At 50.7% G+C, this 17,173-nt stretch overlaps 7 protein-coding genes across 7 annotated transcripts; 3 read left to right on the forward strand and 4 right to left on the reverse strand.

The window, feature by feature from the left end:
- Positions 1 to 715: 715 nt before the first annotated feature.
- Positions 716 to 2,014, forward strand: TGAM01_v206913 (branched-chain amino acid aminotransferase; the record flags this gene model as incomplete). The annotated part of the gene is made up of 2 exons (XM_018804329.1): positions 716 to 1,777; positions 1,841 to 2,014. 2 exons carry the CDS (start codon positions 716 to 718, stop codon positions 2,012 to 2,014), a joined length of 1,236 nt encoding a protein of 411 aa, XP_018662444.1.
- Positions 2,015 to 2,293: 279 nt separating this feature from the next.
- Positions 2,294 to 3,211, reverse strand: TGAM01_v206914 (hypothetical protein; the record flags this gene model as incomplete). The annotated part of the gene is made up of 2 exons (XM_018804328.1): positions 2,294 to 2,353; positions 2,414 to 3,211. The coding sequence occupies 2 exons, from the start codon at positions 3,209 to 3,211 to the stop codon at positions 2,294 to 2,296; spliced, it is 858 nt and encodes a 285-aa protein (XP_018662443.1).
- A 568-nt stretch (positions 3,212 to 3,779) lies between these two features.
- On the reverse strand, positions 3,780 to 6,509 carry TGAM01_v206915 (flavoprotein; the record flags this gene model as incomplete). Its single annotated transcript, XM_018804327.1, has 4 exons — positions 3,780 to 5,279; positions 5,665 to 6,035; positions 6,094 to 6,108; positions 6,170 to 6,509. 4 exons carry the CDS (start codon positions 6,507 to 6,509, stop codon positions 3,780 to 3,782), a joined length of 2,226 nt encoding a protein of 741 aa, XP_018662442.1.
- A 420-nt stretch (positions 6,510 to 6,929) lies between these two features.
- Positions 6,930 to 7,488, forward strand: TGAM01_v206916 (monothiol glutaredoxin-5; the record flags this gene model as incomplete). Its single annotated transcript, XM_018804326.1, has 2 exons — positions 6,930 to 6,953; positions 7,015 to 7,488. 2 exons carry the CDS (start codon positions 6,930 to 6,932, stop codon positions 7,486 to 7,488), a joined length of 498 nt encoding a protein of 165 aa, XP_018662441.1.
- Positions 7,489 to 9,952: 2,464 nt separating this feature from the next.
- On the reverse strand, positions 9,953 to 11,963 carry TGAM01_v206917 (gamma-glutamyltranspeptidase; the record flags this gene model as incomplete). The annotated part of the gene is made up of 4 exons (XM_018804325.1): positions 9,953 to 11,239; positions 11,301 to 11,650; positions 11,721 to 11,739; positions 11,799 to 11,963. The coding sequence occupies 4 exons, from the start codon at positions 11,961 to 11,963 to the stop codon at positions 9,953 to 9,955; spliced, it is 1,821 nt and encodes a 606-aa protein (XP_018662440.1).
- A 784-nt stretch (positions 11,964 to 12,747) lies between these two features.
- Positions 12,748 to 14,143, reverse strand: TGAM01_v206918 (hypothetical protein; the record flags this gene model as incomplete). Its single annotated transcript, XM_018804324.1, has 5 exons — positions 12,748 to 13,051; positions 13,110 to 13,513; positions 13,569 to 13,767; positions 13,874 to 13,993; positions 14,058 to 14,143. The coding sequence occupies 5 exons, from the start codon at positions 14,141 to 14,143 to the stop codon at positions 12,748 to 12,750; spliced, it is 1,113 nt and encodes a 370-aa protein (XP_018662439.1).
- A 1,212-nt stretch (positions 14,144 to 15,355) lies between these two features.
- Positions 15,356 to 16,888, forward strand: TGAM01_v206919 (cyclopropane-fatty-acyl-phospholipid synthase; the record flags this gene model as incomplete). Its single annotated transcript, XM_024549978.1, has 5 exons — positions 15,356 to 15,571; positions 15,625 to 15,687; positions 15,761 to 16,384; positions 16,439 to 16,720; positions 16,778 to 16,888. The coding sequence occupies 5 exons, from the start codon at positions 15,356 to 15,358 to the stop codon at positions 16,886 to 16,888; spliced, it is 1,296 nt and encodes a 431-aa protein (XP_024405287.1).
- Positions 16,889 to 17,173: the final 285 nt, after the last annotated feature.

Raw genomic sequence — 17,173 nt, forward strand, 5'->3', positions numbered from 1 at the left:
AGCGCCGCACATGGAACGACAAGTTTTTTTCCTTAGCAAGAACCCACTTTACGCCGCACCGACTTTCTCTTCTCCTAGAGTAGCCGCCTGTCTAACTAACTAACGAGCTGGGAACCACAATCTACCGTTTCCTATCAACTTGTTGGCTAGCAGCCGGAGGTTTGGGTGGATCCTGACCAGCAGGACGGGATAAGCACCTTTTTTTCTGGTACCAGGGCGGAGCCGATTTGCCTCTTTGGAGCAGCAAGTGACAACATTTTTTGTGGTTGTACTCTTCAATTTTTTTTTTACCGTTGCTTAAATATCCAATCCGAGATTACCTGCTATTCCGATATTCTCACCTGCCAACTCCAGAAACAAAAGAGCACTTCCCTTTTTGTACCCTGCAGTCTCAACTTGCCGAATCAGCTCCCGCCTCCGATACGGAGTTTCCGTCTGAGTCTCCTCCCTCATCTTCGCGCTCCCAGTCCAGGTACAACAAGCCACAAGATTTTTTCCTTTACTCCATTTGAGTCATTCCCCATTGCCTTGACCCACCATCGGACCCTGCACCCGCCGGGTACTCCTCTAGAGTCCGGACCTGCCCCATTTCCACAGATAAAGAGACTTCTTCCCTTCCCTCTCTGAACAAAGGAAACCTCTCTCTTCTTCTCCAAACACCACTCTCACTTTTGCTTCAAGTTCAAGTTTTGTTTGCCTCTTCTCAACCGCAGCAATGGCTCCCTCCGCTATCCCAACCCAGGATGTCGACCTGACAGCCGCCAACATCCAAGTCAAGGAGGCCACCCAGCCCACCAAGCCCACCACCGACGACGTCCTGCCTGCTCCCCTCGATGCCTCCAAGCTCACCTACAACCTCACCAAGAACCCGCGGGAGGTCCCCGACGAGGCTGTCGCCAATGCCAGCGAGCATACCATCTGCACTGACCACATGCTCACTGCTACCTGGACCGCCGCTGGAGGCTGGGCTGCTCCCGAGATCAAGCCCTACGGTCCCCTGAGCCTCATGCCCACTGCTTCTGTGCTGCACTACGCCACCGAGTGCTTCGAGGGCCTCAAGGTCTACCGCGGCTTTGATGGAAAGCTGCGCACCTTCCGCCCTGACCGCAACTGTGCCCGCATGCTGCTCTCTGCCAGCCGCATCTCGCTGCCCATCTTTGACCCGGCCGAGCTCGAGAAGCTCATCCTTTCTCTGCTCTCTGTCGATGGACCCCGGTGGCTGCCCAAGGAGAAGCCCGGCAACTACCTTTACATCCGTCCCACCCTGATTGGCACCCAGTCCCAGCTCGGCGTCCAGGCTCCCCGCGAGGCCATGCTGTACATCATCATCACCTACATGCCCAAGCTCGACAGCCCCGTCGGCGGCATGCGTCTGCACACGTCTCCCGAGGACATGGTCCGCGCCTGGGTTGGCGGCTTTGGCTATGCCAAGGTCGGTGCCAACTACGGCCCTTCGCTGGCTGCCACTTCAGATGCCCGTCGCCGCGGTTACCACCAAATTCTGTGGCTGTATGGCAAGGACGGCGAGTGTACTGAGGCCGGTGCCAGCAACTTCTTCGTTGTCTGGCAGCGCAAGGATGGCAAGAAGGAGCTCATCACCGCTCCTCTGGACGACAAGCTGATCCTGGACGGCGTTACCCGCCGAAGCATCCTGGAGATGGCCCGCGAGCGTCTGGGCGACGAGCTGGAGATTACCGAGCGCAAGTACACCATTGACGAGGTTATTGAGGCCGATGCCGAAGGCAGACTGATTGAGTCTTTTGCCGCTGGAACTGCTGTAAGTCGATTTAGTCTGCTGATGCTGATGTAAAGGATATAGAGCTAACGTATTACCGCCTAGTACTTTGTCTGCCCCGTCTCCGCTATCCACCACCGCGGCAAGGACATCAACATCCCCATGGGCCCTGAAAACACTCCCAACGTCATCACCTCCAAGATCAAGACTTGGATTGGCGACATCATGTACGGCAACGTTGAACACCCGTGGGGTGTTGTGATCCCTGAGAAGCAGTAAAAGTCTGTTTTATCGCTTATAAATGTGAAAAAATACACACCTAACGACGAGCGACAAGAAGAAGCAATGATTTTGACGCAAACGATTCCTTTTGTTATTTTCTTGCATGGCCAAATGCATGGCCTTGGTTCATACGATTCTGAAATCATCATATAGGGGCGGAGTTTATTGGCGAATGGGAACGCTCACAGCGGCGGCGTGATTTAAGTGATGGCTGAGGAAAATAGATACATATGTAGCGGTAGAAGAAAAAAATAGACAAGATTCTGCACAAATTTCCTAGTCCAACATGGCCTGCATAATCTTCATCCTCTCTGCTTGGATCTCTTCTTTGTATGTCTGCAGTCTGGGTTAGCGGCGATGTTCTTCCACAAAGTCTCATGATTCGGGCCTGCTCACGTCTTCTATTTCGTCAAGAGCTTGCGTGCTATCTGACACAAGCTGCTCCACTTGTTCCTTGAAGCTGACCAGTCTAGAATGATCCGCATCACTCTGCCCAGACACCTTTCCCACACTCGCAAGCTCTTTACGGAGGTCTTCTTCTAAGCGAACATTGTCCTCCCACTCATCTTGTAAGCTGTGGAGCTGCTTCTTCGCCTCCTCCAATTGAACTTTTGCGCTTGCCAGATGAGTTGCGATAGTCGCCGAGGGAAAATCGTCGGAGCTGCATAGGGTAGCAGAAGGTGGGTATGATAAGTTGGCGTATATGTCGTCTACAACAGATATAATGGACGATGTGAGCGTCTCGAAGTCGGAAATTTTCGAATTGATGTCTTGCTGAGCTTCGAGTAGTTTGTTTCTGGTGGAGGTGTGCAATTCGACGGCCTCTTCGGCAAAGGCCTCTGCGAAAAGAAAAGCGTTAGTAGCGGACGGAGATAATGCGATTCGAGATTGTTGCAGCTTGATAGCTGATGTACTTTTGAGAGGTACTAGACTGTCTCCCTCGACAGCTCTGTCTTGCTGTAGTCTGTCTTGCGCTGTGGTACTGCTGAAGGAAGCGAAACATGCTTGATACAGGTTATTGCGGCGAATGCTTTCGTCTTGGAAGGATGCCGATGACGATGACCCAAATGGAGCCTTTTCTGCTGAGAATAGTGTGGAGGACGATGGGTCTTCGGTGGAGGAGAGACGACCTGCTGGACGATCATCCCGGGGGAAGAGGCGGCTCATGAGAGAGGGTCGGTTGGGATGCGCCATGGTCGGATATTGATGACGGGCTGAATGATAGACGGGTGGGCGATAAACGATGGACAGTATATGAATGAGGCGCGAGAGAATGGGAGAGAAGAAAGAATGTGAGGATGAAGCAAAAAAAAAAAAAAAAAGATGATCAGATTGGCTGGGAAAAGAAGAGGAAGGCACGTGTGCTCCTTCCCCGTCACTACCCATTGAGCTGGACTTCGCTTTTAGAGGCACCTCAGTTGGCATTTTTAGATGCTATCTATACAGGGCATAAGAGTCTAGGGAAAAAACGCATGCATCAAGCTTTCGATTCTTCATGAGCAAAATAATTAACTGTGCATCAGCATCGTAGGTACGTTCTCCCCTTCAGAGAAACGAAACCGTCTCATTAAATACCAAAGGCTTGTCTGCCCTCCATTTACCAGTTGCCATTTCCGTTTATCCATTTCCGATTCCATTTTCCCCAGAAATCCCAGTATTATTTTCATCCATTCAAGACCAAAATCCAACGCCATTTGTTATTTTCCAGTAAACTCCAATAGCACAAGAAGCTCTCAATTAGGCCCGTTCGTCTTCTCCTCAATTAAGCCCGTTCATTCTCTTCTCTTTTGACCTGGGACTGGCTGGGCTTGGGAGGAAATGCTTCATCCAGCTTTCGCTTCATGGTAGGCGTCAGTGCCGTCATGCTTTTGACGGATTTTTCGACGACTTCGCTGCGTTGGATGGACTCTTTGACCAATTCCGCAAACTCATTCCTGCTTTTCTTCAGGTCCTTGTTCCTCTGCTTAAGCTCTTTGTTCTTTTGCATAAGCTCCTTGTTGCTTTGCATAAGTTCTCTGTTATTTTGCGTAAGCTCTTGGTTTGCCTCCTCAAGGGCCGCCATCCTATCTTCTTGGTTGGCCACTTCTTCCGTCCACGTATGCTCCGTCTTATCTTCCCTGGCCGCACGGATCCATTGCAAAATTTCATTGTGCTGTTCAAGCACTGCCCAAAACGCTAGTTGAGTCTTTTGTGCCTTGGGAAGCACGATGACCATTTGCTCGGTCAGTACCTGTTGAAGTTGCTTACTTAGGGCTCCTTTCAGGGCTTCTCGACCGTTGATGTATGCCGTCGATAGCCATTCAATCTCTTTTCCGACGGCCGCCAAAGCTTCATCCCGCTTAATGCTGACTTCAACCGTCTTGCGTGGCGGGTATATCGGTTGGTTGTGGTTGTTGGTGGGCATTTGAGAGTCGTCGGATCTATTGTCATCCGCGGACGACGGCCTGCTCTGAGCTCCCACTGACTCGCCCGTCTGGCTGTCGTATATTTGAGATGATCGTCTGGCAACATTGGTTTGATCCATGGTTTCCTCGTCCGTGGCTTCCTCGTCCGTGGCTTCCTCGTCCGTGGCTTCCTCGTCCAGCTGTTCTTGTTCTGCCCATTCTTGGAGCAAGCGATTCTCCGTCTGTATCTTCTTCTCATGACGGTCCTTTCGTGCCTGGTTCTCTACCTTTGGCTTGGGCTGTCTAGCCGTTGGGTCGATTTTGTATTCGACATCCGTAGCAGTATACTTTGACCAGGGTTTGTAGTTCTCGATGGCAAAACCAAGGTAGTCAAATTGGAAGAGGTTATCTAGGCGGATGGAGGCTTCATCGTCGTTGTTTCTTGTCTGCAGGTTCCTCAGAACCTTGACTACTACTGTTGCGACTAGGCTTGGTGCGGGCAAGACGTATAGGTAACCACCGGCTTTAGAGAGTTCGTACATCTCTACCAATTTCGCTTTGACGTCTCTTGCGCCTCCCCATTCCGACCAGACCTTGGCGTGCAGAACTCGTGTTTCCTTGCATTTGAGAATACTCGCCTCGTAGGCTTCGTCATAGTCTCGCCAATTCTTGTTGGCCATCTCAAATGTAGCCTGAACAAGAAAGTCAATCCATTCGTCTTGCTCGTCCTCTGTCAAATGAATAACTGTCTCCATGAGCTGCGGATTGTTCTTGGAGATCTCATAGAATCTAGCTTTGACTTCCTCTGGCGGATCCTGCCATTTGTCTGGCTTCTCCACGTTGAGAACGAGGTCCGCGCCCTGTCTGTTCGGCGGCATCTGATAGCGGTTCGTCAGAGTGTCTGAGTTGAGATGATGATGCTGTCGTTCAAAGCGACAAACGCTGTCGACCAAAGTGAAGGATTCCAGATGAGATAGGGACACAAAAAGGATTTGAAGTAAGTGACCGTTTTTCTTTTGCTCCTTGCATACACGATTCTAAGAGAGGAGAGAAAAGAGAGAAGAGGAAAGAGAGGAGAGGAGAGGGGATTTATAGGAGTGAAGATAAGGCATCGCTTCTTCACGTCTTGCGCGCCTTAGATGCCTTATGCGTGTTCTTGTTTGCCAGCTGGCTATTTCTCATGTTTTGATCTGCCAGTTGACTTCATTTCTTCTTATTTCCTGTTGAGCTTCTCTGTAGACTAGATGAAGTCTCTTCTTTTACTGTAGGAGTTTCATCATCTCCATTCCCTTCAGCCGTCAACCCAAGCTTGCTCTGTGTCGCCGCCACAATCGTCTCCCACGTTGCCATCCCGCCTTGGCCAACATCTCCGCATGCAAGCCCCTTTGAGATGGTCTGGAGCTCTTCAACCCACCCATCCGGTCCGCCCATGAGGTCGTTGAGAGTCTTGAGATTGCGCCGCGTGATGGGGCTCCGGAACATGGCGGTGTTCATGGCTGTGGCGACGAGAATCTTCTTCTTTCTGCCGTCAACAGAGCCGTCGGTGTCCCAGGCGAGGACGATTGATAACAAGAGAGAATCGCTGATGCCCTGTACCATCTTGGCGAGGGTGTTTGCACTGAGAGGTGCGATGACTGTGGCATTTCACGTTAAGTAATCGCGTCTAGAGTGTAGGAGAGGAGTCTAACATACCCAATAGGTCGGCCCCTATTTGATCAAAGCAATGTTTAGCAGCGAACAGCATTTACAAAAAGTCACATCAACTCACATTTCCTCAGCTCAATATGCAGGATTGGCGCCCCCCGAGTCCATGGCTGCACCCACTCAGACTCATCAGTGTAAATGGCGTCGACATTGGGATACTTGCGGATTTCTGCCAAGCTGGGCTGCTCATCCGCCTGGCCCTGAAGAAAATGGGCAGCTGAACTGGTGAGCACGAGGCGGATCGACAGGTTGGGATGCTGCGACAGTCCTCTGATGATGTTGGGAATCTTTATAGTTGCTACGGATCCAGAGGCGGCCAGCAGGAGATGCACCTTGCCGTCGTTTCGCGCCGTGGAGACATCCTGCGCTGGACTACTGGAAGAAAGCTCGTTAATGTGTGGCATGGCGACGGCTATAATACAGTGGATGATCGCGGCTGCGAACACGGAGCTGCGCAGGATTGATGCGATGCTTTGGTTCTGGATACTGGACAAGACGACTTCCATTCTCATGCGACAGCGGGTTTACAGGGGTCTTATTCACTAAGAGCTGCAGCGTCCCGGGCCTGTGGCAAGGAGCGGCTCCGGCTCTTTAAGCGGGCAGCAGATTTGTCATGGACGCTTCTGCGGCCCTTTGTAGGCGAACCGATTTCCGGATTATCGATCTGGCCGGTGATTGGCCAGCGCCACCGATTGCATCACCCCTCCACCAGATTTAGCTGTGTAAAGTCATCAACGCCAGAAGTCGCAGCTTTTTTCTGCTCGGCCCAGGCTTTGCTCGGCTGATCTTTTCTGCATCATCTGGCACATCAGACACGTCCAGCCATGTTTTCACGATCAGTCGCTTCTGTAAGCTGAGTGCGTCTGCAAGATTGAAAGACAACAATTTGCTGACAATGACTTCCTGCAGAGCCTCCTGCGGCAAGCTGCTCGGCCAGCAGCCCGGCCGGCAGTTCGAGCTCCCCTGTCGGCATTCCGCATGCCCGTCCCTCTCACGCCCTTCCAGATGCGACTGCTGTCCGATGCCACTCGCGGCGCCATTGACAAGGCCGTTGCCTCTGCGCCCGTCGTGCTCTTCATGAAGGGAACCCCCGAAACGCCCCAGTGCGGCTTCTCCCGCGCCGTCATCCAGATCCTCGGCATCCAGGGCGTCAGCCCCGAGAAGTTTGCGGCCTTCAACGTCCTGGAGGACCCGGAACTGCGCGAGGGAATCAAGGAGTACTCGGACTGGCCCACCATCCCGCAGCTGTACCTGAACAAGGAGTTTGTTGGCGGATGCGACATCCTGGTCTCGATGCACCAGAATGGAGACTTGGCGAAGCTATTTGACGAGAACAAGGTCCTAGTCGAGGCGGAGGAGGGCGATAAGAAGGAGCAGCAGTAAGAGGGGCATGTAAAAGAAAAATGTGGTCGGTGGATGGAATCAAGTGTACGATATGCGACGGCGTTATACAAAGAGGGCTTGCGCTATACACATCATGATATACACGAGAGCCTTTGTATGCTTCAGGAATAAAAGAAAGAAGTCTTCTATTACTATCCAGATCTTCCTTTATGCTATATGGTGTATATGTGCGTCTACAAGCGGCATGTTACTTATTCTAATGCACTCTCGTATCACTGCCCTGCTTCTCGAGCTCTTGTACTTCGATACCTTTGTCTTGAAATTCATGGCTCTCCCCAGTTGTGGCCATTCTCCCGTCATGCATGCTCTACTTATGATCTCGGGGGGCACGTCTCTCAGCTGGTCTAGTGAGCGAGATATTCCATCAGCAACTTTCATCATCTGAGTATCTAATTAACGCGCAAAATCTAACCCAATATTCCAGGAGCAGGTCGATCCATTTCGCCAATTTGCTGTGCACCTCGCTGGTGTTCGTGAGTGACTCTGTCACGCCTTTGTGATCAGTATATAGGTAATTTGACGGGATGGGACTACTGCATGATCATCCACCTGCTATCTTGCAAGGCTCTGACTACGGCCAGCGTCTCCTTCTTGGGCGTGGAGTATTGTCTCTGGCTCCCTGTCAGCTTGAATGACATCTACATGATGACTCGGACAGCGCCGCAGTTACTGTCATTGTACGATACTCGGCACTCACTCCCTCCATCTGGAAATGAAAAAGGTACTGCACCAATGCCAGTCTCTGGAGCATCAGCGGCCAAGTGAATTGCGCTTTCGACTTTGTTTAATGTTACACAACTTGGGACTGCCAGGTGGTAAAAAATCGCGAGGAAAAGGCGGTGGCTGACTTTTTTTAACCCAAATTCTCTCTCTCTCTCTCGATTATTTTCCTCTTCTTTCTTTGTTTTCTGTCTCCCATCTTTTCCTTCCTCCCGAAAGCACCATCACTACAGCCTCTTGACGAACGGTCAGATCAAAATGCCGCCGACGCCAAAAGAAACCATCAAAGCCGTTACCAGCGTGGACGAACCATGTGCATGGCGGAATAAAGGAAAGAAATAGGGAAAAGGCATCCGGCGCCCTAATCCAGTCATCCAGCATTCTATCTATATCGTGGACCACAGATGCTATTACTGCTACTTCTGCTACTTCTGCTACTTCTACTACTTCTACTACTTCTGCTACTTCTGCTACTTCTACTACTTCTACTACTTCTGCTACTTCTGCTACTTCTGCTACTTCTGCTACTTCTGCTACTTCTGCTACTTCTGCTACTTCTGCTACTTCTGCTATTACTGCAATCGCTCCCACTACTACTATCAATTACAACTATTACAACTATTACAACTATTACTGCTACTGCTGCGACTGCTAGTCTCGACAACCCAGACGTTAAACCGTTCGTATAGAATATCACCAATAACCAACGAAAAAAATGGTATAAGACAATCGTGCAGACCATTTTTAAGATGGATAGACGACGTAAAGGAATCATCGGGCAGCTTGTAACAACGCCGTTAAGAAACTCAAGAAAACACACATCCTGGACACTACATCTTGGTCTAGATGGGGTGGGCCTGAGGATGCAACGCAGAAGTTACGAGAGATGTCTCGGCTAGCGATCGATCATGGGAGACTGCCTACATGCATTCTCCCCGCGCCGACTCTCATCGCAATTATCGCAATTCGACAGTTCAGACCGATTCAAACAAGCAGAGAAGATGATACCTCCATCATTCTCAAAAACCTTCGCCAAATAAACTTTGTTGCTTTCGCCATTGACAACTATGCTCGGCGAAGCAAGTTTACCAGAACCGACATCGCATACGAGATGCATCCGAACGTACCCCAACCAAAGCCGCCCCAAGCACGGCGACGAAAGCAAGAACCCAGTGATTCAGAGTCAGAAGTTTCAAGCGACGAAGAATCTTGTGAAGACGAGACATAAAGTTCCAACAATGAGCTCGAGAAAATCGCAGGAGCCGATAAGATTGCCGGCGAAGACGCGAATCCGGGCAAACCAATTCGACGCGTGGGCAGAGTATAACGCAAAAGCTGAGGCCCTTGAATGGACCCAGAAGGCCACAGCAGACAAACCTAAACATACTTGGACAGACGCCCTTCAGGAAGGACTGGAAGAGTTATTATTACTACTATTGCTGTTATTACTACTATTGCTGTTATTACTACTACTGCTATTATTATGCCATATTGCTACTACTACTGCTGCTGCTACTACTGCTCTTCTTAAAACTACTGCTATTCTTGTTATTGCTACTACTGCTACTGATGATGCCGATGCTTTAAAGAGTGTATAATGCTGAAACAGTCGGGTCTTTGATGTAGACTGTTGTTAGGCAAGCTATAGCTGGAATGCTGGTAACTCTTACTAAGAATCTCATGATACTATCCAAATCTCGCTTATGCTATATGATGTATCCGTCTACAATGGGTATGCCGCTCCATCTGCTCTCATATCACTGCCCGCCGACCAAATCGGCGTCTTCTCAACCGGATCAAGTGTGTATCTGATAATCTGCCCCCGTCCAAACAGGCCTCTCTTTGGCCCTCCGCCAACGACAACGACTTTGTGACCCAACTGTCGCAGTCCCTCGACAACCTCCGGCGCCATCGTCTCCTCGACACTCACCGTCCAGTCCAACGGCTTGCCCGGCTCGGGGAAGCCCGCGCCAACACATATCCGCGGCGCATCCAGCGCCTGCTGAGGGTTTAGTTTGCCGACGATCTGGCCCAGCAGGACTTGGACGTGTCCCTGAGGCTGCATAAAGCCGCCCATGACACCAAAGGACGAGTGCAGAGAGCCGTCTTTGAGATTGGTCGCCATGGCCGGGATGATGGTATGGTAGGGCCGCTTTCGGGGCTCCAGCTTGTTTGGGTGGTTGGCGTCGAGCGAAAAGTTTGCGCCGCGGTTCTGGAGCGTGAAGCCGCATCCCTTGGGAATGATGCACGTGCCGAAGCCGCCGTAGTTGGAGTTGATGAAGGAGGCGGCGTTGCCGTGGGAGTCGGACACGGTGAAGTAGACGGTGTCGCTGCTCTGGAGGGCCGGCGAGGGGAAGTTTGGCTCGCCGTGCTCGACGAGATCGAGGGCGCGCTTGGGGTTGAAGAGCGAGGCGCGCTGGAAGAGATACTTCTCGGAGAGGAGGCCCTCGATGGGCACGGGCGTGACGTTGGGATCGGCAATGTACCAGCTGCCGTCGGCAAAGGATAGGCGGAGAGCCTCGATGATGGCGTGGAGATAGGGCGTGGAGTTGAAGTCTTCCGGTTTGAACGTGGGGATCTCGCCCTGCTTCTCGAGCTCTTGGATGATGCCGAGGGCCATGAGGGCAATGATTCCCTGGCCGTTGGGAGGGTGTTCCCAGAGCTCGATGCCCTCGTCGGGAGCGTCCTTGGTGAGGCCCTGGCCGCGGAACTTGAGAGAGATGGGCTCGACGGGCTCGCTGCCTAGTTCAAGGTGATGCTCCAGGTCCTCTAATGTGAGATGGCCGCCGAGATCTTGGACGACCTTGACGAGCTCGTGGGCTATTCTGCCAGTGTAGAAGCCCTTTTTGCCTTCTTCGGCCAGTGTGCGGAATGTCTGGGCGAGGGTGGGATTCTTCATGATTTCGCCTGGACGGGGGGCTCTGACGCCGTCTGCTTGGCTGGGATCGACTTTGAGCATTTCTGCGTAGTTGGGGGAGGCATCCCGGATGAGATGCTCTGCGCTTGACCACTTTCTACTGTGTTAGAAAGTGAGAAGAATAGAAGCACAAAAAATGCTGTTGACAACATACGTAGTAGCCAGTAACTTCTGATACGGGAAATCCCTTCTCACCCAGCCGAATTGCCGGGTCCAGGATCTGCTTCATATCCAGCTTTCCGCTGCCAAACCGCTCAACCGCATCCACCCATCCGGCCGCAGCACCGGGCACAGTCACGGAATGGACGCTCGTCATGGGGATCTTGCCCACGTCGCCGTCCTCAATGTTGAGGTCGGCGCGGATCTTTTCGAGCGTGCAGTTGGCGCCTGAGCGGCCGGAGCCGTTCATGGAAAGGACTTGCTGCTTGGCGGCGTCCCAGTAGAGGATGAACATGTCGCCGCCGATGCCGGTTGAGCAGGGCTCGGTCATGTTGAGGCCGGCAGCTGTATAAGTGAATTGCGTCTCGGTTAGCAGAGGCTCACTTAGTAGATGAGGGTTGTGTATGTGACGCACCAACTGCTACGGCAGCGTCCTGTTCTCATGGGTTGGTTAGTGAATTTGTTATACATTTTAATTCATGCTGTTACTTACGGCAGCATTGCCTCCTGCTCGCAGTACTTCAAGACCGCATTTGGCGGCTAGAGGCTGTGAGCAGGCGACAATTCCCTCAGTGCTGTGGACGACGCTTCGCCGTGAAGGGAACTTGAACATGTCGTAGGTTGGGTCCTCGAAGAGGGAAGAGCTGCTGAGAGGCATTGTGGCGATGGATTAACTGAATGGCTCTGTCTCTTGTCCAGCACTTTGATTCACTCTGTCTCTCTTCGCTGCTGGCTATCAGCTAGAGGAGGGGAAGAAAGAAGATAAGATGTCTAAGACAGCTCTGCGAATAGATTGCGAATAGATTTGCGAGACAGACATCCATGCATCCATGATTCGTCCCGGCGCAATTTGCCGTGCTGCAGAGCATCATCCTATCATTCAATGACTAATACATGGAGCGCATTCAACAGCATCAAATTATCCGAATCCAGTAACACAATCACATCATAAACGGCGCGGGGAAAATAGAAACGGCTCCCCGCTATATTTCGCTCCGGTGGCCGGACGCTGCCCCTCAAAAGGGCAAGGCAAGTTATTTCCGATGGGGACGATTGTAAGAGCTTGCGGGCTAATATTAGCAGTAATGAGAATTCAAAAGTTCCATAATTGCCAAGAGTTATTTCGGCTGAAAGTTGTAGCGTTGTGAATGCCTCTTCATACGCTGATTGTTACTCAATGCGATTGATATGCTGCGCTATACGCGTATGCAAGCATTAAGAAACAATCTACAGACGGCTTGAAGGTTTATACTTTCTGAAGCTGACCATGAATATGGCCAGCAAGAGTTTAGTCTTGCGCCGCGTAATAACTATATTTGGATGCATACATCTAGATTCCGGCTTATGTTATAATGGCAAGAAGACAAAAGAGAGGAAATGAAGCCTTATGCAGCCCTATCTACAGTAAATGCAATAATAACAACCTGACAATACCTCAACCGCTACAGTCGCGCTCGTCGACTGGCCCGCTCCAAATCTCGCAATACATCGTCTACCTGGCTAACCGCCTCCAAAGCCATGCCATATCCTGCCTGATATCCAGTGCCGCCAGCGCCGTAATTGTGCACAAGCACCTTTTTCTTGCCGTCAATGACAATCTCTTCTCGCTCAATGCGCGCACCGCCCTCGCGGGATGGTCGCAGGCCGGCGAAGGAGGCGATGATGTCGAACTGCTGCAGCTCGGGGCACAATTTGAGACAGCGGTTGACAATTGACTCCGTTTCGTATGAATATGTCGAACCATCACTATGACCGTGTGTCAGTGGGCGGATTTCTCATGTCGGTTGAGTAAATGAACCCTTACCTCGAGCCCTTTTGCATGTATCCCCCAAGGATAACATGCCCATCCGTACCCGGCCGTGGAATCACATACGTCTCATAGTCCCTGCCATGGCGCATAATGTTTCTCTTCACACGCGGCGCCTTTACCAGGACAACCTGGCCTCGGGTCGGATAGCATTTCTCATCTTCCACGCCAGGCAGTGTCTTTGCCGCAATGCCAGTGCAATTCACCACTACCTTTGTGGTGGGACTGGCATACGCAGCTTGGATGGTGGGGAACCTGTGTCTCACAAAGTGTACGCCGTACTGCTCCTTGAGGCGGCGGAAGAGATACTCAATGTGCTTGGGAGCATTGAGCGTCAGGGTGGTGAAGGAGATGCCAAACTTGACGCCGGGCGGGAGTTCATGGGTGGGCAACTCTCTGAACTGTGGCCGGGTTAGCGATACTGTAGAGAGAAAGGGATATTAAAGGAGGACTTACATCTTCCAGATACTCGGATATGGCCTTGATCTTGTCGTGGGGCACGTGCTCATCCCAATACTCTACTGAGTGAGTCCGGCGGATATAAGCCTCATCGCCCTGCTCAGAAGCCAGCTTTGTGAGATGAGTGTAGCCGAGGCGATCCCATTTCAGCGCATTCTTGTCGTTGCCTGAGATGCCAGAAAAGTTGCATCCAGCCCTGTCACCATGTCAGCCTCGGCCCCAGCATCCCGAGAAAGATAGGAGACAGCGAGAGGTAAGACAGCAACGAAGCATGAATCCTCATCAACAAGACTTCAACTCACCAAGGCGACGTATACGTAACAGCCGTGTCTCCCGGCAGATGCTCAGCAATGACGGTGATGTAGGGGCCCAGTCCCCGCTCAGCCAGCACGAGAGCAACGTCCAGGCCGATGATGCCCGCGCTAGAGACGACACAGTGAGCAAGGCAGATAACCACGGACTGTTTACAGAGTTGATGGGACTTACCCGACAATGACAATTGCGTCGCCCGCTGCAGCTGCTGACGTGCCGACGCGCTGGCTGTTGCTGCTGTTGCTGCTGTTGTTGTGCATGCCGATGATTTGCCCTGGCGATGCGATGCTGCTCCCCGGAGAATGGAAACTAGCTGGAGACTTGGTTCAGTGGTTCAGCTGGTGTGCGGCTCGCTCCGCCCAGTATCGAATCGATGAGCCGGGCACGTTGAGGGATTGCGATAAGGAGCCTCGGTCCAAGTTTGATAGAATTGCGGGATGGTGCTGGTGCACGGTATTGGATGAGATGGCAGGGTTCTCCCTTCATGTGGCGCAAGTTATGAATGCCTGCATTATTCCTTGTTGTTATTCTTTCCTTTCAGGGTTCGCGCTTTGCCCATGTCATCAGCCCGAATTGGCGATGGCTGGGAAGATGGGGCCGGTTGATTCTGATTGCTGCGTGTTAGTGCCAGCGTTACAATGGGGCCTGCATGTAAGCCAGCCAAAACAACCCCAGATCGATCTAGACGCTGAAGACTAACAATTCCGTTCAGAGCTGAATGGTGCTGCAGCAGCTGGGACTTGGGTCTTCATTGTGCTCTATCATTATAGGCCACACCCTTGCCATGCGTGCCGTATCGTCTATGAATCATTCGCCTACAGCCTGATCCTACTTACATGGACCCGCGATGTGACGTCGAAGTAGTGGAGATATAGTAGTGCCATGAGATCAGCTCTATAGCAAATCGGTATTTAGATCTAGTCATATACGATGGAAAGACTAGTTTGCAGCTGAACCGGTAGCTATAGTTTAGTTACAGTGCTTATCAGCTTGGGCGCCTAGGAAACAATCGTTGTGTTACCTCGTTACGTATGAAGCATGCTCGTCTCCACGGCAGCTGAGATTGTCACTCGGGCGTATTTATCACTCATGCTCGGCATATGCATCTGTTTCCAGATACAGCCACTAGTTGATCCAGATTCGATACATGCCCGCGAGGCTCTGCTTACGGCGACAAATCTCAGATGCAGTCTCGAGCACGATGGCGCTTGTGGCGGGATTAAGCAGAAGTGGCATTCTCCGAAAACGTGTGATAATGTAACTTTACACTCAAAAGCCTTGTCTTGCGCTACATTGTTTGTACACATGACCTTGAAGCTGTGGAGGCTACAGATCCTTCTCCCGGGACCCTTGCTCTCCTAGTGTACGTTTCTGTATATGAAGAGCTTTGAATCAATATAAATGGTTTTGGATAAAGACTGTAGACTTCACAAACTCCAACAATTCTGAGAAATTAGGCGTAATTTGTCAAAATGGCAGAGACTTGGCTTCAATCAGCTGCTCGCAACTCAGTCTTTGAGGTCTTAAAGCGCCTTCAACACGGCTGCTTAACTATCGCAACTAAATACACCAACGAAAAGAGCCAGAGCGTAACTTTCGGCAATGGTAACTCCGAATCAGATCTTGGTGTTGTAGTCATCATCAAGAATCCGCAAGTTTTTGTTCGATTCTGTCAAGGATTTGACTTGGTAGGAATCCAAGGCCCGTGTCAACGGCAGCAGAGACTTATATACTCTAATAGGGCGTCGCAGAGTCTTACATGGCCCAAGACTTGGAATGTGACAATCTGGTTGGGCTATTCTCGGTGAGTTTGTCCTTGGTTTCTGCCTTGGTAACTACGACAATGGGACAAGTAAACTCATCAGCGCTTTCCAAAGCTTTACATAAGAAATAAAGACTTTTTGAGCGCTTCCGCTGGTAGCCTTCTATATACATTTCTACCCCGCGCAGCTCAATATCTTTTGCCGGCCAACGACACTATAAATGCCCTCAAGAATGCATCGTTTCACTATGATACTTCCAACAAACATTTTGCTGGCTTCTTATCCCCCGACATGAACTATAGCTCTGCTATCTGGTCAGGCGAGCCGGGAGAGCCACTCGAGTCAGCTCAACGCCGCAAGGTCCAGAACATTCTCGACAAAGCCAGCATTTCGTCTACTGATCATGTCTTGGACATTGGATGCGGCTGGGGAAACTTGGCTATTACCGCAGTTCAGCAGACTGGATGCCGAGTAACTGGCCTCACTCTGTCGGCAGAGCAAAAAGCCCTCGCGGAAGAACGAATTGAGGCTGCCGGTTTGCAGGACAAGATCACCGTCTTGCTTTGTGATTACCGCAAAGCTCCTGTTCCCGAGGGTGGGTATGATCGAATTATCTCTATTGAGATGTTGGAGCACGTTGGTGACAAGTTTATGAACACGTACTTTGAACATATTTCCAAATATCTCAAGTCAAATGGAGGCCGGATGGTTGTTCAAGGCATTACAAAAATTAATTCTGTGAGCGCAAAGAGAAAAAAACTATCGAAAAGAAACACTGCTGACTATTGATAGCTGAACGCCAGTGGCCAAGCGCTCGGCGACTTTCTTTACCAGTATATCTTTCCAGGAGGATATCTTCCGACCATTAACCAGCTCTTGACCTCAATTCATAACGGCTCCAACGGTACGCTGGAAGTAGAAACGGTTCAAAGCATTGGGCCTCACTACGTTCAAACACTGCAAAGCTGGAAAGACAACTTTGACGCAAACTGGGACAGCATCAAAGAGGACTTTGTGGGCAAGAATCCGGAAGCCACATATTCGACTATTGAAGCTCATCGGCGACGGTGGATAGTAAGTACACTTACTCAAGGCTGTTCAAAGATTTGTTACTGACATGGGTCGTCTCAGTACTATTTCCAATACTGTCTGGCTATCTTTAAGATGCGTATTCTAGACGACTATATCATTTCCGCTGTTAGGACTCCTTGGCCTGAAATAGAATCAAATATTCCACAATAGATTGAGGTCGCATTCGATGCAATTAGAATGTGATATATGAGATGGCCAGTGTTTGAAAGGCGAGTAAATGTTGTTGCTGGGAAATGAATGGCTACCATGCGAAGCCCCTCAAAAAGATAGTTTTTACTTTTGTTGTTGCTGTATTATAGACAATGGACTATGTAGATGGCTCTGCGCTGCCTCAAAATCTGGACATTTGACGCAAGAAGAGACTTTTTTCCAGAGATAGTGTGTAAAATGATTCTACAAAGCTTTACGCACTTAGTTAAGGTTTTTGAGATGGTC

Source organism: Trichoderma gamsii, assembly GCF_001481775.2.
Source record: "Trichoderma gamsii strain T6085 chromosome Unknown Scaffold_24.2, whole genome shotgun sequence".
Taxonomy (NCBI): Eukaryota; Fungi; Ascomycota; class Sordariomycetes; order Hypocreales; family Hypocreaceae; genus Trichoderma; species Trichoderma gamsii.